Genomic DNA, 24,534 nt, shown 5'->3' on the forward strand with positions numbered 1-24,534 from the left:
AAATAAAACTTGGTTTAGTGCAAAGGAAAGTAAAAGGTTTCCATCTTTAGGAGAAAAAAGGCAACTCTTAGAATGACCTCTTAAAAAAGCTTTCAAGTTTTTTTCAAATTTCTAAGAGGGAAAAAACCCACTTAGATACAAAATCCAAAAGCATTGTTAAACTTCAGAGTAACATGCACTAAAGCATTATTAGGCACTGAGTGGTAAGCACTTCGAAGTTCTCCATCAACAAAATGATAAATTATACTACTGCTTTTAAGATATGTAACCATACATCCATCTATTTTTACAAATACCTCCTGCAGCTACCTGATAACACTAGCTGCCCTGGTTCACATTACAGCTAAGCATAACGAGATATCTCCAAACTTCACTGACAGATAATTCCACATAACATAAAATGGCCTACATGTAGCTTTTTATAAGCCCAAACCTGCCTCTAAACAACTATATAAGCAAAAAAGAAAACCTTGATTTCCGGAGTCTTGTTTTTCATTCGTACCTGTAATTTTAAGGGTGACAATGTGACCCTTCCTTTCCGTTCACATGTAGTATTCTGTGATGTGGGAGATTTTCCTACAGTATGATCCTCATCAAGACTTAAAGAACCCTTTGCTTGCCACAGCTATCTCTAGCCTCACCTTGAACTACTTTCCCTTGTCTTCCTCTCCCCTCTAACACTCAGGGTCTAAAAAATACCATTCTGCTTCCTAATTCAAAGATCTTTGTACATTTGATTGCCTTCTGTTAAGGTTGGAGGTTCTTCTAGTATTTATCATGGATTATAATAATATACTATAGTTAATCACCAGACTCCAGAAAGGACATGCTATTTCGCTCATCACTGTGTTCTTGGTAACTAGAACAGTGTCTGGCACATGGTAGACACTCAATAAATATTGATTCAATAAATGAATAAAGCAGAGTTTGCAGAGGTGAACTAAAGTGAGATCACAGGGCTTGAACTTGGAACTAACAGGGTTTGAAAGAGGTACTAATTAGAGTGGAACAAGCAGCATACATAAATCAGGCCCACTTACTTAAGCAAACTTTTATGTTCTACATTCTACCTAGAATTTCACAGGTTTCATTTCCTAGTACTGTCCTATGAATCCTGCTTGAAGGTAAGTATACAGTATAATATTGTTGAAATTCCCAACTGCAAAAATCTATACAGTAATTCCACGAACAGCTGGGGTATCCTGTATTTTCTACTGCCAGAATCAAGCTTACCTCAATGTTTTGGAGTTAACCGTACTTTGATATTAAAATAAATTAATCATTTGCCTCTATGGGTATATAAATCTGAAGGTATGCTTTTTAAATTTTTCACTATTTATATTAATACTTAGACATGCCAGAAAATATGAATGTAAAAAGTCTTTTCCTAACTTTTCATAGAATCCCAGAGCTACAACCTTAAGCATTCATGTAATCAAAAAACAAAGAGAAAGAAGAAGAAGAGTAATGAGATGCTATATGGGAAATAGGTAGTAAGGACAATGGATATACTTGGTCCTCAATATATGTTTGTTTTCATCCTTCTTCACCTCAGAGTTCATATACCTACGTGCCACCCCAACCCTCCAACCAATCTAACATCTGCATGATGTCCATGCTCTTAACAGAATCCTGGCCAATCCTTATTAATTGGCAGATAAAGAAATGCATCATAAATAGAGATGCTAAATGCAATTTTCCCCAAAAATACTGTTACACACAGCACTGTAAGGTAAGTTCATACAGAGTTAAATACATATCCAGTCCAAGTAAGAACCCAATGCCATGAAACATGGTTTATTTGAATTTTGAGTTTCAAAATCCCAACTTGTAAAATCTTTTGGAATAGTATGTTTTTAAATAGAGTTCCTATACTCTAGAAAACATGTGGGTAAACAAAACTTCTGTGAATAAAATCACATCCTTGAACTATGATGTCTACAGCTTAAATATGTATTCAACTTGTTTTTTATGCTAACAATCTGATTCCTAATATATCTCTCTTGTCCAGTTAAGTCTTGATATATCTCTAGTTTCCATACTTAGATTTGCATAATTTATTTGCAGTCCAAAAATAAAATCCCCTACTTACAAAACAAAATAAACAAGCTCTAAGTAGAACTTTCAAACTAGAACACTATGTAATTCTTAGCACTATGTAATTCTTAACAAACAATTCCTTAAAGCAAATACAGCTTCTGGTCATACTAATTATACACATAATATAGTCAACTATTAGAAAATCCAACCATCTAGATATAATGCTAGGTTTAATAAAGCATCTGCCACTTCCTCCTCTAGACCCATAAAAGTGGCATCTGCAGAAGTGTCCTATGCCTCCAGAAACTCAGAAAACTCCAGTGGGCTTCAATCACAGCCTCTCCAATAACTGAATCTCAGTCTTGGTAGTCTTAAGAAGGACCTATCCAAAATTTATGCCTTCCTCTATCCTTCAGAGTTCTCTTTACCTGTGAGTAGCCAAATATCTGTTACTAGTCAATATTCTCTGTATTAAATTTTCCCTGTTCAAATTATTGTCTGGTTTCTATGCCCAAACTGATCCTTACTAATACAACTTTCTTAAAAGCAATTTTTGTATTCTAACAATGTATTAATGACATAATTTTGTATTTTTAAGAGAGTCTCAAAAACAATTAAGAAAGGAGAAACTGACCATATATACTAAGTTTTATCCTAGAACTACCACTTAACTGAGCACTTACTAAAAGTATATAGCATCAGAGATCTCATTATGAGGCATGATTGATTAAACCATTGGCCAATGGTAACTGAACTCAATCTCCAGCCCCTCTCCCCTCCCTGGACTGGGGCATGGGCTGAAAGTTCTAACCATCTAATCAGTGGCTGGTTTTTCTGAGGCATAGTCCCATCTTGAAGCTATTTAATGCCTTAACCAGGAGTTATCTCATTAGCAGACAAAAGACAATACATACCAAGGGTTACAAGCTCTGTAGCAGGAACCTGGGAAAAACACTAAATATTTATTTCTTATTATACTGTATCTAGACATACAGAGCTACCTGTAGACAACAGCAAGCACCAAATTGTTTTGTTTGTTCGTCCCTGGTCATGGACTCCTCTTTGCTTACCATGATACCCTCAATCTGCCTATTCATCTTCAACAGTTCATTTCAGCTATATCCTCCCTCTTTGAGGCCTTTCCTATTCTTTTTGGATCTCTCATTGGTCCTAACAATACAGTCTATAATACTTCATTTAACTTATAATATTTTATTTCCATTTCTGGCTCCCACCATAACCAAACTATAATAAGCTTCGGGTACATTTTTTATTTCTCAAATTGCTTAAAACACAGAAAGAATAAATGAATACATGAACATGATAATGAGAGATGACTGGATATCTAAGAACTGTACAACAGGCAATTGAAAACCTGAAACTACAGTTTATGTGAGGGTGTAAAATTTATTTTGAATATACAAACGTGGTAATAATGAACAAACATGACTGAAAAAATATGTGCTCTCTCAAAGGTAGAGCTTGCAAAGAAGAAAGAAGAAATTAAAGACTAAACTGAAAAATTCCCAGTTAAGAAGGAAAAACACAGTATACTGTATTAGCAGTCAAATCTTAACATGCTATATAGCCCAGATGTAAATAGTTTAAATATATGTACTGAAAGTTCACACAAGGAAAGCTGACAATATCACAGAAAGCCTGTGCAACAGAAAGGCCTACTTGCTACTGTCGTCGTACCCAATAATTGTCAACATCTTTGTGTTTGCAATATGTGTTCAAGTATTAAGTATTTTTGAGAGCACACCTGAAAAGGTTTCAAACTCTCATTATAACAAACTACAATAACCCTAAGGGAGGTAACAGTAATTACAACAAAGTTACTGCTCCAATATAATGATACTGTCTGAAGGTGTCTGTAAAAGCAGTTACCTTTAATTTAAAATATAATATAATAAGCTAAGTATTACAGGCACTGCAAGGCAATGCCTCACCCTCCTGATCACCCAAGCACCAAAGTACATTCACGAGGCAAAGTACTCACAAATACTAATAATTAATGTTTACTTGGCACTAACTTGTAAGTAAGCTGTAACTGTTAACCTTGTATTCACAGCAAGTGTATTGCACTCCACACTAAATCACACTTGGCTTGAGAGACAATGCAGTAATTACATTTCCTGAGCTACAGCCAAAAAAACATTCCAACTATGATCAAACTTGGAGGCACATCTGTGAAGACTTTAAAACAAAAAGGCTGAGAACACATCCAAAGCAATGGCTGTCAACTGAATATCAGGATCACAGATGCAACGTGGATGAAAACTACAATAAAATCTACTCTCAAAGTTTAATAGTATTGATACAAGAGCACCCTATACACACACATATAGTAATTTCCTTGGCTGAAGTTTCAAGTGCCAAGTTAGCTTTTATAAGACACTACCATCATCAAATTAAGCTTGTTATTTTAAATTTTACTGATTTTTTAGTTTTAGTTACATCTAAGTTACCAGTTGGTTTTTTTTAGTGCATAAGATCTACACATAGAACATAACAAATTTATGCCTAGTTTATATCTGTGCAAGTTTCAGAGGAACTATAATAAATTTGTATTTCTTTAATTCAAGGGAGAGTACCTTTAAAAAGGCCTCAACTCAAGGATAAAATATATTGTCATCAGGTGGACTATTAATGGGGAAAAAGGAATAACTTTTCAATAAAGTTGCTGGTTCTCCAAGGCAGAAAAGTAATTTGGGCATCTACCCAAACAATATGAATTCAAATCCAAGTGGAAAACAACTTAAATACCGAAGGCAAAACAAGATTAGAGGAAAATAAAAGAGAATATATTTATGAAATAGGATATGAAAGTTCAAATAATAATGTAAATTAATTGCTTATGAGGCGAAATTAAAATGAACTCCTATTTATGAAAGTATACCATACAGGAAATAAAAAGACATCCTGAAAATGGGAAAAAATATTTGCAAAATATCTAAGTGAAAAAAAAATCTAGATTACAAAAAGCTCTAAAATCAAAAAGGAAAAGGGAAAACAACCCAAAAGAAAAAACAAACAAAGAAACAAATGCTAATTTCACAGGAAAAACATCTCAATGGCCCACAGAAAGATTACCAAATTGTTTCTCAACAGTAGAATAGCTTAAGTTCTGGTATATCCAGAAGTATAAATGCACTACAACACAAGGTTCATTTGTTTCACATGAACCTTGACTCTTACACCTCAGAGCACACACAGAAAAACTACATATAGATCACAGACCTAAACATAAAAGCTAAAATAATAAAACATTTTAGAAGAAAGCATAGGAAATTTTTTGTAAACTAAGCTTTGAAAAACTTAAACACTAATTATAAAAGAAAAGCATAAAATGAACTTCAATGCTAAAATACTTTGATTTAACAGAAATGAAAAGAAAATGAAAAGGGAAGTTACATGACAGTAGAAACTTATTCAGAATATATAAATTCCTACAACCAATAGCAAGATATAGAACATCAAAAGAATATATAAAAACGGTCATTAAGGAAAAGATGGGGTTTTGTTGGTACAGTTCAGCCTGGAAGTGGGTGGAGTGGGGGTGAGCAGCACACCACACCCCCTGCACACCTCCCCCTACTCCCACAGCCCATCTCCCCTTTCACCAACAGAAAGGCCCCTGAGATCCCAAGACAGGATTAAGAGAAGGAACAGAGACACTGTTAGTCAGCCCCCTCCCTTTGCACATGAAACCCAGACAGCACTACCTGCAAGGGGTATAAAGTATCCCTGATCACCACTAGCATAGCCAAGAATGCACAGAAGGGCTTTCACTTCCACCTGAAAACGGCAGACGCTGAGGCTACAGCTTGCCTCAGAACAACCGCAAGGTGGCCATGCTGAGTAAAACCGATGTTCACAAGCACTAGGACCACACCTCCTCCCACAGAACCCCATGCCCTGAGGGACCCATTCTGATTCCTACATCCCCAGAAACCTGGGCCTCATACCCAGCGAACACTACAGAAACCACAGAGCTAATCCCAGCCATCTATCCAGCCGGAGCCCCACACACTCAGGTGCACCACCATGCTCCCTCTGATGCCACCAGCAAGGATGAAAATATTATCAGTTGTTAGTTTTGCAGTCTTGTCACTGACTTGAAGTCTTGATCCCACTGAGGAAGAAGCCTGTAAGTCAGTTCTAGGAATCTGAATGGTTTTCACACATCCATATTGGTTCTCACATTAGTGTTACCACAGTAACACATACAGGTCACCAACGGTTCTTGATTTCTAGTCCCTCTACCCACACTCCCTCCCAACATCCTTTCTGCTTCACTGAGGACCTAGCTCTTAGCTTGCAGCCAATCCTGCTCACCCCCACTCCACCCACTTCCAGGCTGAACTGCACCAACAAATACCAAGGGCTTGCTTTTCCAGTTCAAAACAGGCTCCTCTTCTTTCTTATTCTCCCATGGACCAAAAACTGTGAGAACAGTCTTTCTCTGCCCAATTGCTTACCTCTACATAGTTCATCCCACCCACCTTTGGTCCTCTAGATTCTTTTCTAAACTTCCAAACCAACTACAATGTGAAAATATTTTGTACGCTGTGTGTACAATTATCAATGAGATTAATGTCGGTGTGAGGCATGAAAAAGAAAAGGGTTTTCATTCTTCAGCATTTTATCAGGTGTTAGTTTAGAAGGTTACATATAACGAAGAAAGAACTGCAGTTTCATTTTGTTTTGAGCACAGCAGTACGTGTTCCTAAGATGTTTTACGTCTAGCAACAACTGTAACTTTTTTGCCACGTTCAGACATGGAACAATAAGCAGCTATTGTTATTGCTGATTCTGTGAGGATTTAAAAATACATAATATATGAGAGTCAGTATTTAAAAATAATCCAGAAATGGCCAATAAACTCAAGAAAAGATGTTTAAAGCCATTAGTCATTATGGAAATACAAATTAATACCACCATGAGGTACCACTGCGTACTCGTTAAATGCCTAAAACATCAAAGTTGGCAATCCAAATATCAGCAAAAATGTAAAAATGCATGCTCATACATCACTAGAGTGTACAATGGTACAACCATTTTGAATAATAATTTAGCAATATAACAATTCTATTATATATTTGCCCAAGACAAATGCAAATATTGTCTACTCAAAGACCTGCTTATAAATGCACATGTAGCAACAATACTCATAAGAGCCACAAACTGTAAACAACCCAAAAGTCCAACAACAGGAACATGTTTACACAGATTTGGGGATATTCGTACAATACAATATTACCCAGCAATAAAAAGTAACAAACTACTAATACATGAAAAATATGGCTGAACCTCAAGAACTTTTTGCTGAACAAAAAATGTCAAATGCAAAAAATAAGGAATCTTTATGATTCCATTCATGCAAAAACCTAAAACAGACCAAACTGGGATCTATAGTGATAGAAATCAGATCAGTGGTTGCCTGGAATAGCGATGGTGGAGATATTAACTGGGAAGATTGTCACAAGGAAACTTTTGAAGTGATGGAAATGTTCTATGTGCCAAAATTCATGTAATTATACCCTTTAAATGGATGCTTTCACTTTATTTTTTGTAATATACCACCGTAACGTTAACTTGGAAGAGTCAAGATAGCAGCTGGTAAGAAGCAGAAGGAAAAGTCAGTTTGGTTGAGGCATGAAGGTAACTTCTAGAACAGCAAGATATTCTAGTTCACGTAGAGGATAGTATAATCTTACTGTATTTTTTAAGGTATACGTAAGTTTTCATATGCTATGTTTCACACACATACATACAAAAGATCTTTCAGAAATGATTCAGCACACACACACCCCAAAAACAAGAGTAACAGGTAGACTGCAACCTTAGCATACACATAATTGTTTCCCAACTCCCTGATGTGTGATTCAGTGAATAAAATGAAGACTAAATTTGCCCTACTGGGGTTAGGGTGACAGGTGTCCCAACTATGAACCTAAGCTTTAGGATTCCGTAGAAATGTTGGCCATAAAGCCTGAGGGAAGAGACATTTCCCTTACAACATAAGCATGTCAGTGCACCAATGGGGAGAAACACTTGGAACATAAGAAAGCCTCTGTATTCAAAGAGACCCTGCTCCCATGTTAAACTCGGTGTATCGAGTAATTCACACCCTGGGAGACCACACTGTCAATTTTCACCTTTAAGGATCCTAACTAATTTCAACTAGTGGTCCTCAAACTTTAAGTGCAGAAGATCATTTAGGATTCTTGTGAAAAATGCCACAGCCAACCCTTAGAGTCGTGGAACAATGGGTCTGGAGTAAGGCACAGAATTTTACATTTTTAGCAAGCACCACAGAAAATTAAGGTAGTCCACAAATCACACGGTAAGAAACTCTGATCTAAACCTATACCAACAAGGCTGAAGAAACAAGGAAATCACTGCTGAACATTTTTAAATATTTAGTGGCTCAAAGACCAAGACTAAAAATAAAGGAGATAGACTGTACTGAAACAGTTAATCAAGGGAGATAAAAGGAGACAACCGAAAACTTACTACATTCACAAAACAAAATATCATGACAAGAAGCATATTCTTGAAAATTAATAAGGGTTATTTTATAAATTCAACTTTCGTGTCATGTACTTACCCACACTGCATAATGACATTCCAAAACTGGCTTTCACAAACCAAACTTGGTCTTTCACATATCATATAAATAAATCAATGATTATTATGAGTTGTGATACCATACTCACCACTTATATTTGCAGCAACAAGGCAGGGCACTGCTGCAGTCAGTGCTTATGGCACTTATTCAACATTGGAGAGAAACAATGTGTGTAATGTAAGGAGAAGAAAGACTCTTATAACTACCCCTACTCTATGCACATCTGTGCAGAAATAAATAATTGTGGAATGGACTCTGGAGGAAGAGACAAGGGAAAGCCTATGATAAAGAAAAAAAAAAGTGCATTTCCTGCACTTTATAGGACCTCAGATGACAGAGAAGTGGCTGACAAACCACCTATCTCCCCCCAACTGCCACACCAGATTCCTGGAGTAAAAACTTTCACAAGCATCACCAGGACTCAAAGGAAAAAGTACATGCAAGCATCAAAATTTAAATTACTATAATATCCTTTAGTTCTTTAAAAGCAGAACCCTCTTTATAACATATAAGCCCATACTACTAACACATGTAAATACTAGAAGTACATTAAGTCTCAACATAGGAACCTGCCCTCTAAAACCAGCAATAAAACAGTATCCACTATCATCCCTTCTAATCAACATTTATTAGAGGTCTTACCTAGTACAACCATAAAAAATGAAATTGCAGGCATAAAAATTGGAAATAAATAAAACGGTCATGATTTATTCATGACATCATCTTTTACATAGAAAAAACTAAATCATCTCTGGAAAAATATTAAAATAGAAAAGTTTAGCAAGCTGAATATTCAAAAGCCAGGTGCATTTGTACACATCAGTAACAAATATTTTAAAGTGCCACACATAATTGCTATCAAGAATTATCAACTATCTAGGACAAAAGATGTATAAGAATTCTACAGCTAAAATTATAAAGTGAATAAGAGATACTAAAGAAGACCTAAGTAAAAAAAATCTACCCTATTCATGGAAGGACTCAGTATAATAAAAGTGTTAATGATCCAAAATTTGGCTATAGCTCAATGAAATTAATAAAAAACTCAAAAGTTTTTCAGAGAAGCTGGTGAGATTATTCTAAAATTTCTAAGGAAAAATAACATGCAAGACATGTTGGAAGAAGAGGAGCAAGCTTACTTTTCCAGCACTAGAAATTACTATGATGTTATAGCAATGAATACAAGATAGTACTCACAGAATGAATGATGGAAAAAAATAGCACAGAGAGGAAAAAAGCATTTTACATAAAGCTTTTTTATATGAGAGATCACATGTCACTTCAGTGGGGGAAAGCATTAACTTTTCAGTTAGATTAACAATAAAAAAATTTTATGTACTGTACAATAAAAATTAAACTGGATCGCTACCTCACACCAGGCACAAAAATTAAGCACAAATGGAATACGGTCTAAATGTTGCAAATATAACTTGAAAACTCTTAGTATAAATGCTAGATGAATAACTTTTAGATATTGTGGAAGAAAAACTTCCTAAAGTTAAAACAACTAAATATTAAAAATATATACTTTCAAGAACTCATAGAGATTCAATAAAAAGGTAATCAAAGGGAGAATCAACAGAGGATTCAAGATGATTACAATCTCAAATGGAAATAGATGAGATGAGGGGACTATATGGTTAAATATAGGATATTTTTTAACTTCTAGCTTTTAAGTAGTGGGTTCATATGTGTTAAAATTATTTATTGTTAAATTATTGATTACTTATTAAAAATAATTACATAAATGAAAACATATTTACATGGACAGCTAATCATGAACTAATGTTTATGATTAACTCATTATATTCACTTTGGAATCAACTAAAAATGTTTATTAAAACAAACCCCAAAAAGTAGTATTTGACCACCTGAGGTAGTAAATATAGAATTGGAATTACAAAAAAAAATAATCTTAAAAAACTAAAAAGTTATCAGAGCACATAAGACAAAAAGAGAGAAAAAATTATAAAATAAAATTTGATTAAAAAAGATGGCGGTGTGAGAGGAGAGACAGAGGCTTCCTCCTAAAACTGGATACAATTAGAAAATTTAATTGGCACAACTAATCTTGAGAGAGCAACAGGAAAGAGGATGGCATCAGACTGCACACACCTGGAAAAAAGAGCAGACCTCAGCTAACGGGGTAAAGAACCAGAGCTGCGGCTCCGCGGGACCCGAGCCCCTCCCCGACCCCAGCTCACTGGCAGGAGGAAGACAAACGGAGCAGGGAGGGAGTGGAAGCCTTGGGACTGCTGAATACCTAGCTCCGAAGATCTGCTCTGGGAGCAGAAACCTACATTTCATGGTGCTTTCATGAGACTCACATGACTACTGGGTTGGAAAGTTAATACAGGCAGAGTTCCTGGGGAGACTGGGATTCTGGCTGCTTGTGGAAAGCAGGGATCCATATCTGGCTGCTCTGGGACAAAAACTTATACCTGTGTGACCGGCCCACTGGCTCAGGCAGTGGAGACAGGCACAGGAGCCGGGAGGCGGGGAACAGCTCTTTCCTACCCCCAGGCACCAGGACCGCTCCCCTGCAACTCCCAACATTGCTTCAGGGGCTCAGCAGCTACAGAATAGAGCTTCTGGACACTAGAGGGCGCCATATACAAATAGGAAACACCAAAGGAACCTTGTCCAGAGTAAAATTGTTAATACAACTCCTGAGAAAGATTTAATGATATGGACCTCGTGACTCTTCCTGAAAGGGAGTTCAAAATAAAAATCATCAACATCCAAATGGAGGTACAGAAAGACATCCAAGAACTCAGGAATGAATTCAGGTCAGAGATCCAATCATTAAAGAACACGATGGAGGGTATTAAAAGCAGGTTGGATACGGTGGAGGAGAAAATAAATGAAATAGAAACTAGAGAAGAGGAATACAAAGAAGCTGAAGCACAGAGAGAAAAAAGGATCTCTAAAAATGAAAGAATATTGAGAGAACTGTGTGACCAATCCAAGCAGAACAATATTCACATTATAGGGATACCAGAAGAAGGAAAGAGAGAATGGGATAGAAAGTGTCTTTGAGGAGGTAGTTGCTGAAAACTTCCCCAATCTGGGGAAGGACATAGTCTGTCAGGCCATGGAGATCCACAGATCCCCCAATACAAGGGACCCAAGGAAGACAACACCAAGACACATAGTAGTTAAAATGGGAAAGATCAACGATAAGGACAGACTGTTAAAAGCAGCCAGAGGCAGAAATAAGATCACATACAAAGGAAAGCCCATCAGACTAACAACAGACTTCTCAGCAGAAACCTTACAGGCCAGAAGGGAGTGGCATGATGTATTTAATGCCATGAAGCAGAAGGGCCTGGAAACCAAGATTACTTTATTGGGCGAGATTATCATTTAAATTTGAAGGGGGGATTAAACAATTTCCAGATAAGCAAAAGCTGAGAGAGTTTACCTTCCACAAACCATCTTTGCAGTCTATTTTGGAGGGACTGCTATAGATGGAAGTGTTCCAAGGGTTGGATAGCTGTCACCAGAGGTAGTAAAATCATGGTAGGGAGGGTGGAGCAGCTGATTGTGAGGCAAATGCAAAATTAAACTGACTATCCCCAAAGTCAATCAAGGGATAGACAAAAAGTACAGAATTTGATACCTAATATATAAAGAATGAAGGAGGAAGAAAAAGGAGGAGAAATAGAAAAGAACCTTTAGATTGTGTTTGTAACAGCATACTAAGTGAGTTAAGTAAGACTCTTAGATAGTAAGGAAAGTAACCTGGAACCTTTGGTAACCATGAATCTAAAGCCTGAAATGGCAATAAGTGCATACCTATCGATAATCACAATAAATGTAAATGGACTGAATGCACGAATCAAAAGACATAGAGTCACTGAATGGATAAAAAAACAAGACCCATCTATATGCTGCTTACAAGAGACTCACCTCAAACCCAAAGACATGCACAGACTAAAAGTCAAGGGATGGAAAAAGATATTTCATGCAAACAATAGGGAGAAAAAAGCAGGTGTTGCAGTACTAGTATCAGACAAAATAGACTTCAAAACAAAGAAAGTAACAAGAGATAAAGAAGGACATTACATAATGATAAAGGGCTCAGTCCAACAAGAGGATATAACCATTATAAATATATATGCACCCAACACAGGAGCACCAGCATATGTGAAACAAATACTAACAGAACTAAAGGAGGAAACAGACTGCAATATATTCATTTTAGGAGACTTCAACACACCATTTACTCCAAAGGACAGATCCACCAGACAGAAAATAAGTAAGGACACAGAGGCAGTGAACAACACACTAGAACAGATGGACCTAATAGACATCTATAGAACTCTACACCCAAAAGCAGCAGGATACACATTCTTCTCAAGTGCACATGAACATTTTCCAGAACAGACCACATACTAGGCCATAAAAAGAGCCTCAGTAAATTCAAAAAGACTGAAATCCCACCAACGAACTATTCAGAACACAAAGGTATAAAACTAGAAATAAATTGTACCAAGAAAGCAAAGAGGCTCACAAACACATGGAGGCTTAACAACACGCTTCTAAATAGTCAATGGATCAATGACCAAATTAAAATAGAGATCCAGCAATATATGGAAATAAATGACAACAACAAAACAAAGCCCCAACTTCTGTGGGACTCAGCGAAAGCAGTCTTAAGAGGAAAGTATATAGCAATCCAGGTATATTTAAAGAAGGAAGAACAGACCCAAATGAATAGTCTAATGTCACAATTATCAAAATTGGAAAAAGAAGAAGAAATGAGGCCTAAAGTCAGCAGAAGGAGGGACATAATAAAGATCAGAGAAGAAATAAACAAAATTGAGAAGAATAAAACAATAGAAAAAAATCAATGAAACCAAGAGCTGGTTCTTTGAGAAAATAAACAAAATAGATAAGCCTCTAGCCAGAATCATTAACAGAAAAAAAAGAATCAACACACATCAACAGAATCAGAAATGAGAAAGGAAACATCACGACGGACCCAACAGAAATACAAAGAATTATCAGAGACTACTATGAAAACCTATATGCAAAGAAGCTGGAAAACCTAGGAGAAATGGACAACTTCCTAGAAAAATACAACCTTCCAAAACTGACCAAGGAAGAAACACAAAATCTAAACAAACCAATCACCAGCAAAGAAATTGAAGCAGTAATCAAAAAACTACCCAAGAAAAAAAACCCTGGGCCAGATGGATTTACCTCGGAATTTTATCAGACATACAGAGAAGACGTAATACCCATTCTCCTTAAAGTTTTCCAAAAAATAGAAGAGGAGGGAATACTCCCAAACTCATTCCATGAAGCGAACATCACCCTAATACCAAAACCAGGCAAAGACCCCACCAAAAAAGAAAACTACAGACCAATATCCCTGATGAACGTAGATGCAAAAATACTCAACAAAATATTAGCAAACTGAATTCAAAAATATATCAAAAGGATCAAACACCACGACCAAGTGGGATTCATCCCAGGGAAGAAAGGATGGCACAACATTCGTAAATCCATCAACATCATCCACCACATCAACAAAAAGAAAGACAAAAACCACATGATCATCTCAATAGATGCTGAAAAAGCTTTCAACAAAATTCAACATCCATTCATGATAAAAACTCAGCAAAATGGGTATAGAGGGCAAGTACCTCAACATAATAATGGCCATATATGATAAACCCACAGCCAACATCATACTGAACAGCGAGAAGCTGAAAGCTTTTCTTCTGAGATCGGGAACAAGACAGGGATGCCCACTCTCCCCACTGTTATTTAACATAGTACTGGAGGTCCTAGCCACGGCAATTAGACAAAACAAAGAAATACAAGGAATCCAGATTGGTAAAGAAGAAGTTAAACTGTCACTATTTGCAGATGACATGATATTGTACATAAAAAACCCTAATGACTCCACTCCAAAACTACTAGAACTGATATCGGAATACAGCAAAGTTGCAGGATACAAAATTAACACACAGAAATCTTTGGCTTTCCTATACACTAACAATGAGCCAATAAAAAGAGAAATCAGGAAAACAATTCCATTCACAATTGCATCAAAAAATAAAATACCTAGGAATAAACCTAACCAAAGAAGTGAAAGACCTATACCCTGAAAACTATAAGACACTCTTAAGAGAAATTAAAGAGGACACTAACAAATGGAAACTCACCCCATGCTCTTGGCTAGGAAGAATTAATATTGTCAAAATGGCCATCCTGCCCAAAGCAATATACAGATTCAATGCAATCCCTATCAAATTACCAACAACATTCTTCAACGAACTGGAACAAACAGTTCAAAAATTCATATGGAAACACCAAAGACCCCGAATAGCCAAAGCAATCCTGATAAAGAAGAATAAAGAGGCAGGGATCTCACTCTCCAACTTCAAGCTCTACTACAAAGCCATAGTAATCAAGACAATTTGGTACTGGCACAAGAACAGAACCACAGACCAGTGGAACAGATTAGAGACTCCAGACATTAACCCAAACATATATGGTCAATTAATATTCGATAAAGGAGCCATGGACATACAATGGGGAAATGACAGTCTCTTCAACAGATGGTGCTGGCAAAACTGGACAGCTACATGTAAGAGAATGAAACTGGATCACTGTCTAACCCCATACACAAAAGTCAATTCGAAATGGATCAAAGATCTGAATGTAAGTCATGAAACCATAAAACTCTTAGAAAAATACATAGGCAAAATCTCTTGGACATAAACATGAGTGACTTCTTCATGAATATATCCCCCCGGCAAGGAAAACAAAAGCAAAAATGAACAAGTGGGACTATATCAAGCTGAAAAGCTTCTGTACAGCAAAGGACACCATCAATAGAACAAAAAGGTACCCTACAGTATGGGAGAATATATTCATAAATGACAGATCCGATAAAGGGTTGACATCCAAAATATATAAAGAGCTCACACACCTCAACAAACAAAAAGCAAATAATCCAATAAAAAAATGGGCAGAGGAGCAGAACAGACAGTCCTCCAAAGAAGAAATACAGATGGCCAACAGACACATGAAAAGATGCTCCACATCGCTAGTTATCAGAGAAATGCAAATTAAAACCACAATGAGATATCACCTCACACCAGTAAGGATGACTACCATCCAAAAGACAAACAACAACAAATGTTGGCGAGGTTGTGGAGAAAGGGGAACCCTCCTACACTGCTGGTAGGAATGCAAATTAGTTCAACCATTGTGGAAAGCAATATGGAGGTTCCTCAAAATGCTCAAAGTAGACTTACCATTTGACCCAGGAATTCCACTTCTAGGAATTTACCCTAAGGATGCAGCACTCCAGTTTGAAAAAGACAGATGCACCCCTATGTTTATCACAGCACTATTTACAATAGCCAAGATATGGAAGCAACCTAAGTGTCCATCAGTAGATGAATGGATAAAGAAGATGTGGTACATATACACAATGGAATATTATTCAGCCATAAGAAGAAAACAAATCCTACCATTTGCAACAACATGGATGGAGCTAGAGGGTATTATGCTCAGTGAAATAAGCCAAGCGGAGAAAGACAAATACCAAATGATTTCACTCATCTGTGGAGTATAAGAACAAAAGAAAAACTGAAGGAACAAAACAGCAGCAGAATCACAGAACCCAAGAATGGACTAACAGTTACCAAAGGGAAAGAGACTGGGGAGAATGGGAGGGTCGGGAGGGGTAAAGGTGGGGAAGAAGAAAGGGGGTATTATGATTAGCATGTATAATGTGGGGGGTGGGGAAAAGGGGAGGGCTTTGCAACACATAGAAGACAAGTAGTGATTCTACAACATCTTACTATGCTGACGGACAGTGACTGTAATGGGTTTGTGGGGGGTACTTGGGGTAGGGGAGAGCCTACTAAACATGTTCTTCATGTAATTGTAGATTAATGATAACAAAATTTTTAAAAAGCCAAAAAAATTTGAAGCAACGGTTATCTAATATTAAAATAATGTAATTACAGAGGAGAATAAATACAGTAGAAGCAACAATTTTAAAATACGTATGTTTGTGCTAAGAATACTAAAGTTTTCAGATCAAAAATCCTAAGCAAGACTGTTAAATGATATATACACACACACCCTCAAACTCACACACGAAATTTCTGGATTCCAAAAGCAAAGGGGAAATCTTATGAGCTTACAGAGTTTACTTATTTACAAAACAAAAGGTAGAGTAACATCAAACAGTATTATTCTATACCGAAAAACATATAGTTAAAATTAAATACTTAATTTTTACAAACTAATTAGCTATAAATAAAGACAAATAATATTTCTGATATAAGGTATACCTTAAGAAATTTTAAATGTCATCACTTACAATTCTGTATCATCCCAACAAAATCAGTAATGCTGTAAATAAAAATATGCTAAAAAAGTCTTACCGGGGGCAATGGGAAGGAGAAAAAACTCATTATTAATTTCTGATACTATCAGAAAAATACATGTTTAGATATATTTGCTTAAATATAAAAGAGCAGAAATGAGAAAGTATTTCCAACACATTAGAGGATTTAAGAGGCAATGGTGGGGGAGGTGATACAATGAAAACTCGATCAATTCATCAAAAATGAGTGGGGAAAACAGCACTAGTATATGGAAACTCAGATGAAAATTTTTAAAAATTAAATTTATCAGTCATTACCATATATGTAAATCCTACTAAAAGACCAGCAGAACACCCAAGTTTGGATTAGACCCATTAGAAATACAAAGAAAATTTGATGAGATTATATTCTAGGTAGAGATACTGACATCTCTCATAGTTTGAGAGAAAAATACATGACATATTCATATCACACCATGTATATATAAATATAGAACTCTATAACCCTCAAAGAATACCCATCCTTTTCTTGTGCTCATTAAAACTATGCTCATTACAAATTAGTTTGAAGAATAACTTAGTTATTAAGAAATTATATATTTCTAAAATTATTACAAATACTCTCCAAACACAGTGCATGGAACCCAAGAATCAACAATTTTTAAAATGCAACATTTTGGGAAGTAAATAAACTTATAAATAATTAGAAAAATAAAATAAATCCAAAACAAAATCAGATGAAAATCGACAGCCCAAAATGTTTTTCACTATTAAACATGATTGGTAACTCACTAAATGTTAAATTTAAGTACAAAAATTAAAAAAATAACCGCCAAAATGAGAAGGAAGGTGGAATTACTAAAGAGAAAAGCAAAAACTAATAAATGAGGAGATGAAACAGAAGTTTTAAATGAAACAAAGAGCTGTATTTTGGAGAAACCAATAAAATAGATCAGCGTCTGGCAAACATTACTGAGAAGAAAACAGTAGTAAGAAAGGGATCTACACATATACAAATTTAAGAGAAAACATCAGATCAATATATATGGAAATCTAAATGAAATAGAATCTAAATCTATAAAACATTTTAAAAATTGACTCTCAAAGAGGCAGAAAATCTAAGATAATAGCCAAATTTGGAAAGCTTATGTAAAACTTGTCTAATAAAATGGTCAGCCATATTTATCAACCTTCAATTTATCAACCTTCAAAGTTACACACACTTAGGCTGAGTGATTAAAAAAAGGTTAAATACCATCAATTTTGAAGGACTTAACCTAATCCTGTGCTAAACAATTCCAAAAGCATAGAAAAACACAAAAAGCTTTGTAATGATTCTATGAGCAAACCCTACACACAAAAGCAAACTGTGTACCCAATCTCATTTAAGAGTACAGGTAATACATTCTAGGTTAAAATTTAGTATTTGAATTTGGAACATCAAGACTAAATGAGATTTTTCCATAAAGTGATACAGCATAATGCTTAAGTGCAGGGGCTCACCAGTCTCATGACCCTGTTCCAACTCTCAAACATAATAGCAATGAAATGTTGCTTCACAGTTCTTAGCTTCACTAATACTGTTTCCTCAACCACAACATAAAAGAAAAAAACAATAACGCTCCTCTAATAAGGAGGTTGAGAAGAGTAAATGAAAATAAAAGTTTGAAAACACTCTAGCACAATTCTACATAGTAAATATTCCATGTTATCTATTACAATTGCTGTACTTACTATCAACACATAAAATACATCAGTTGTCACAAAAAAAGGACATTTGATAACAGTCAACATCTAAATATTATTTCAAAACATTTTAAAAACTTTGGACTATAAGGAAATTTCCATATCGTAATGAACACATAACAGAAACTAACATTAATCTTAGTAGTAATCTGTAATCTTAGCTAAAGCAATAAAACAGTAAATTTAAAAAGTATGAATATTGACAAGGAATTACAAATGATATGTATTGCATACACAGAACACTGAAGAAAATCAACAGACTATTTAATAGAACTAATGAGAGTTCATTAAGGCAGCTAGATACAATGTTTAGTATACAAATCAAAATTACTTGAGAGAGGGAAGGGAAAGGAAGGGAGTAAGCAGCTGAATCCCTAGCGCTCTACCCAAACCAAGTCTACTTGTTATTCTAATAACAAAATAACCAACTACTTAGTACTAAGGAGTATACCTTTTATGTAATGTTTACAGTGATTTATGTTAACTGCCCCTTGAAATGCTGCTGCATTTTTATAACTTTAGACGATACCTAAATTTAGAAAATACTACATTATTTTTAGTGATAAACTTACCCAGTGTAGTGTATTGTTTGTCAAATTTTGTTTTAACTCAACTTGATTAATCTGTGACACCCTTCCCACCTAATCCCCCACTGTAATTTAGTGAAAGTTGACTACAGATCCATAAGCCTCCTTCTGCCTCCATCTACTACTATTTCTTTTTTGTCCTGTCTGGAAAAAACACATGCTTAGCTCCACTAAACACTCAGATCTAAAACAAAGTTGTCCAGGTCTAATCATACTAACTTACAGGCTTTAAAAGAAGATTCGGGGCATTTAATGACTTGCCCAAGGTCAGAAAAAAGTGATTTACATCCTACGCACATCCTATGGTCTTTGACTACTGCAGTACACCTATATTCCAACAGTTTCCAGCATACATTGTTTCTCATAACATGAAATCTTGAGGTTCAGTTAGGAAACTAAAGTAACTATTGCAAACTTGCATATTCCTTCTAGAAAACATTCACTAGTTATTTCATTCATTAAATATTTACTGAAACCAATTATGTGCAAGAAACTGTTCTAAGTCCTACAGTGAAACAAAATGAACAAAATACCTGCCCTTATGAACTTATATTTTATTCAACTCAGAGTAACAAATTTAATGTAAGTAGTATCTAGCTAGCTTCACTCCATAAATTAATTTGGTCCCAAGAGGAAAGCTTCTAAATTGCTTCCCTAGAGAACTCTCACTTAGGACCCAAATCTAAGGTACCAAATTTCTGAGATTCAAAAATCCTACAGTAAGGTAAGTATCAAGCACAGAGGTTGAAGATACAAATTCAAAACCAAAATTACAAAGGAATTTTATTGCAGCTTATCTGCCACCAATTTCACCTCACCTCTATCATCTAAATCTCAGAAAATCAACTCTCTGCAATTTTATATCTCATAACTTCCTGCGATGGCCAAACTTCAGTAATCAAGTACAAACCACATCAGAGGAAAACACAGCTCCTTGCCTCTTATTATATTGTGACAAGTTACTTCGTAGGTGAACAAAAGGCCTATGAAAGTTTTGTGCTGTACTCTTTTTAAAAAAAAGATTACTAATCATACATCTTTGTGGAAGAAAAAACAATCTTGAAAATATTGGAAACTGTTCAAGCTAAAATATAACTATTTGCATTATATATATATATATATATACACATATATGTGTGTGTGTGTGTGTGTGTGAGCATAGACACAATGTGTCTAAGGAGAACAGAAAATAAGCTAAAATCTTTGTTATGCAATATGCACCAGGCACCTCTCCTTTTACTGATAATTCATTAGGTTTGTAAGTGAAAACAAAAGTTTCACTTTTGTTTCCTCTAAAGATTGAAATTCACTTCCTAGTTACTAGCCTCAAGTTCACTTCCTAGTTACTAGCTTGGTAGATTTAAGTCTACCAATTTATTTGAAGCAAATGGTTCAAAGTATTTATACCATACAAATATTTTTTTAAATAGTTCTAACACGAATAACAAATAATGGCATATTAATGTGGAAAGCACAGAAACATATAAAGCCTTTCTTTTTGAAAAACATAATACTATGATAGAAGTATAAAAATAAATGTATTATAATGCTCTAAAAAAATTTCCCTAGTATCAAAGAAATGATCTAACACACACTATTTTGGATTAACAACTACTCCCTTTATGTAAACAGGGAGAGTTCATTAAACTAGGAAATTGGACTTGACAGCCAAGATCACTTTCAGTAATTGGATTCTTGATTCTATATTTTTATGCATAAACCTCTGATCCAGGCAGATCTGTATAATTTGATACTCTAAAGAAGTTTAGTTAAAATCAATTTCAAAAAAAAAAACTTCTTGCCATTGTTCAAATTAAGCTGTTTCCCACTTTTAAAGAAATAGCCTTTGCCATTCCACATTGAAAAGAACTATAAAAATCATAACAAAAGTATTAAATACTGCTTAGTGTGTATATGAGCACGAGATTCTGTTCCAAGTATTAATACTTTATCACTCAACATCGAAACCTAAAGTATAAGATACTCAAAATTGAATAGTGGGGATTAGAAGGTCAACTTTTTTAAGCTCCCATTATTAAATCTAGAACTATTTCACTGTAAACAAACTTCAATCTGCAATAATCTGCAAAATTTACCAGTAATTAATAACACACAGGAGTTCCAAAGACAACTTTGTCAAAGTGCCTAAAATAACAATGCACTATCCTTGCTTTCCAAAAATTCTTCAATTACCTCAACTACTATCATAAAATTCTAAAGATAACCTCAAGGCGAAAACTTAGCATGCTGAGAGTATATGCAGTCCATTTTAGAATAACAGGCCTTATTCCAAAATCAAGCACAAGTAGGTGGGGCATTCATTACTCACCCAGATAAACCAAACACATCTTCAGCAGCTCCCGACAGTAAACCCTAGTTATCCCCATAATTCCAACACGACCAAAGCAATGTTTCTCTTTTGCATGAAATGCTTTTCACACAAATGACAAATATATATATACACAGCCACAGCCAACTACTCTTCAGGATATGGTGCTAGCCATCATAGTGCACTTGAGATTCTGAAAACAGTATCTAGAATAAAAGGAGCATCTCTCACTATTCACTATGAAAGATCTGAAGCTCCGCAACACAGATTTTTTTTCTTTTTACTTAAATGAGTGACAATTTGAATGTGAGACTGATGCAAGGGTAAAAGGTGAACAAGGTCAAACTTAGGGGACAACAGATTCCTGGAATAAACATGACCAGAAAAGCTTCCCTTTCTAAGGGAGAGTTTCTAAAGGAAAAGAAAAAGAAACAGAAAGAGAAAAAGGAATCAAGAGTCCACCTAGTAAATGTACCTGCCCTGCCAGGCAAGCAATTGAATTCTGGTGGACACCTTTTTTACACAATAGCAGTCCTGAAATGCTATCTTCGAAATAAAAACTGCTCAGAAGGGATGACAATTGGCTCTTTTTTTTTTTTTAAGCAGAAGAAGGATAAAGTTTAATTAAGAAGAGGTATAGAGTGTAGGAATGTGAAGATCGCTCTCAATAAATACCCAGTACTGTCTGCTACAGGGAAACAATCGGCAAGGAAGTGGCCTGAAATCCGCTAACTACACCCCGCTCCCCACACGCAGCCCGGCACTGGGCGCGACGCCCCCAAAGGCGCCGGGCAGCGGGGGAGGAGACCGGGACGGCGGAGGCCGCGCGGCGAAGGGGGAAGGCCGGGAGCGCCCGGCCAGGCGGGCGAGAGCAGCACGTCGGAAGGAGAAGCCGGGCCGCGCCGCGCCGCGCCGGCTCGCGGGGTCGCCTTACCTTCTGCGCCGCGCTCTGCTGCAGCACGTTCTGCTCCACGGTCATGGCCCCCGCGGCGCCGGCGTCCGGCTCCTCGCGCCTCCGCCCGCCCTGGCTGCCGCACTCCGCCGATCCCCAGGGAGCGGTGCGGACGGCCGGGGAGGGCAGCGCCCCCGCCAGCCAGGCGCGAAGGCGATGGCGGCCGGCGTGCGCGGGCACCGCGGGCTGGCAACGAGGCGCGGGCTGCGAGGGCCACGGCGGCGGCCCCACGACCTCGCGCGGCCAGCCTCAGCGCCGCTCGCCCGCCGTGGCCCGGGCCAGGAGCCGGCGGCGGAGGCCGTGGCGCGGGAGGCGCGAGCAGGCCGGGCCGCGTCACTCGCGCGCTGCTCCGCCGGTGGCTCCCCGGCCACTGCGGGGAAGGGAGACGGACGGAGGGAGCGGCCGCCGGCCGGAATGGCGCTGTCCTCCTCCCTCCGCGACTGCTCCTCCCCTCCCCTCCCCTCCCCCAATTGCTGTCCCCGCCCCGCCGGGCGGCTCCTCCTCCCTGAGCCCCGCCCGCCGGCCGCCCTAACCCTACATTGTGACCCACTGGCCGGCGGGGCGGGGGTGGGGCCGACTCGGAGCCCCGCCCACGGGCCCGGCCCGCGCCGGCCCGGAGCTCTCGGGTGGGGCGAGGGCGCGCCTCGCGGGCACGGCCTCGTAGCTGCCCTTGCGGCCGGTTGCGCGACGCCTACCCTTGGCTCCGCGAAGCTCCTGGCTGAGGCCGCTCGGCAGCATTCCCCCCTGTGCCCGGGACTTGTCGGATCGCTGGCTTTGCGAACTCCTCCAAATCAAAACAGTTTCCTCCAAGCCCCGTAACGTCTCACAACTGCGTTGGGTCCCGAGCTCCGTCTACCTTCTAGGTCTGTGATCCTCTCCCTTTCTAGGAATTTTACAAGCAATAAACTTGGCCGAAGAGAAAAGTCAGATGTGATTTAAGCAAAAGGCTGTCAGAAGTTCTTATGCTGGAATGTACTTTTCTTCTTAACTAATCATTATATAAATGAATATTGACATTCTCCCTCTTTTTCATTCATTCAAACATATGCCAGTTACTTCTAGGCTCTGGAGAAATAAGGTTTATTTCCCGAAATCTGATAATAACTGAAATATGGTCTATACAATATTCCAAAAGTATCCTTGCCTATGCAGTACATAATTCTAATATCACAGTTGCCAAACAATTACCAACTAACCACCCTGAGCGAACTCCTTGACTGTTGTAAGGAAATAGCTAAGAAAAACTTAACACTTAGAAAGCAATCTACAGCCACAAAAATAACTAGTTTTGAGAGCTAATCCAGGGATAGGTGAGGGTACAGTGGTGAAAGGTGTGGAATCATCATGCACGTGTGGCAAAAACAATACACGCATATGCAAATCTGGGCATAATTTTTAATCTGATGACAAGAACAACAAGCTCAGTAAATGATCATTGAAATATCTGGTTTTATTTATCATGGAAGACAGTTTACTCTTAAAGCTTTGAAACAAATTGTGCACTTTACAAAATCCTTGCACTTTAGATGTCTTCAACCACCTTTTGAGACCTTTGTCTTTAGTCTTCTTACTTATTTGCTCATTTGATTTTGACAAATTATAATTTTTATTTTACAGACGTTCTTTGCTAGAATTTAAAAAGGTGTGAAATGGACGAAACCCACAATTTTAGGAATAATGCAACGGTTTTGATACAATGCACAAATTTTTTTGAGAACACTGGGACCCAAAGAGGATGGTTTGACAAAAAAAGCATACCACAGCTCCTTTTTCCTCTTTTATAAATCAAAGTTCTTTCAATGTACCAACCTCATGTTTCTCCATATCGTAAATGTTAAAAAAAATTATCTGGTTCATGGAATTTGAATTTAAGAAAGTTAA

General features: G+C 37.2%; 1 protein-coding gene across 8 annotated transcripts in view; it reads right to left on the bottom strand.

Moving 5' to 3' along the window:
• Nucleotides 1-22,769, bottom strand: part of USP25 (ubiquitin specific peptidase 25) — a 152,960-nt gene extending 130,191 nt beyond the window's left edge. For 7 of the 8 annotated variants that reach the window (XM_036881444.2, XM_036881441.2, XM_036881438.2 and 4 more), the window contains exon 1: nucleotides 22,636-22,769. In XM_036881444.2, coding sequence (XP_036737339.2) covers nucleotides 22,636-22,680 — 45 coding nt within the window. In that variant the 5' untranslated portion in view covers nucleotides 22,681-22,769. The remainder of the gene's footprint in view (nucleotides 1-22,635) is intronic. The other variant, XM_057501695.1, reaches the window with a different exon arrangement.
• Between the last annotated feature and the right edge of the window lie 1,765 nt (nucleotides 22,770-24,534).

The sequence above is a fragment of the Manis pentadactyla genome, chromosome 1, assembly GCF_030020395.1.
Source record: "Manis pentadactyla isolate mManPen7 chromosome 1, mManPen7.hap1, whole genome shotgun sequence".
Classification (NCBI taxonomy): domain Eukaryota; kingdom Metazoa; phylum Chordata; class Mammalia; order Pholidota; family Manidae; genus Manis; species Manis pentadactyla.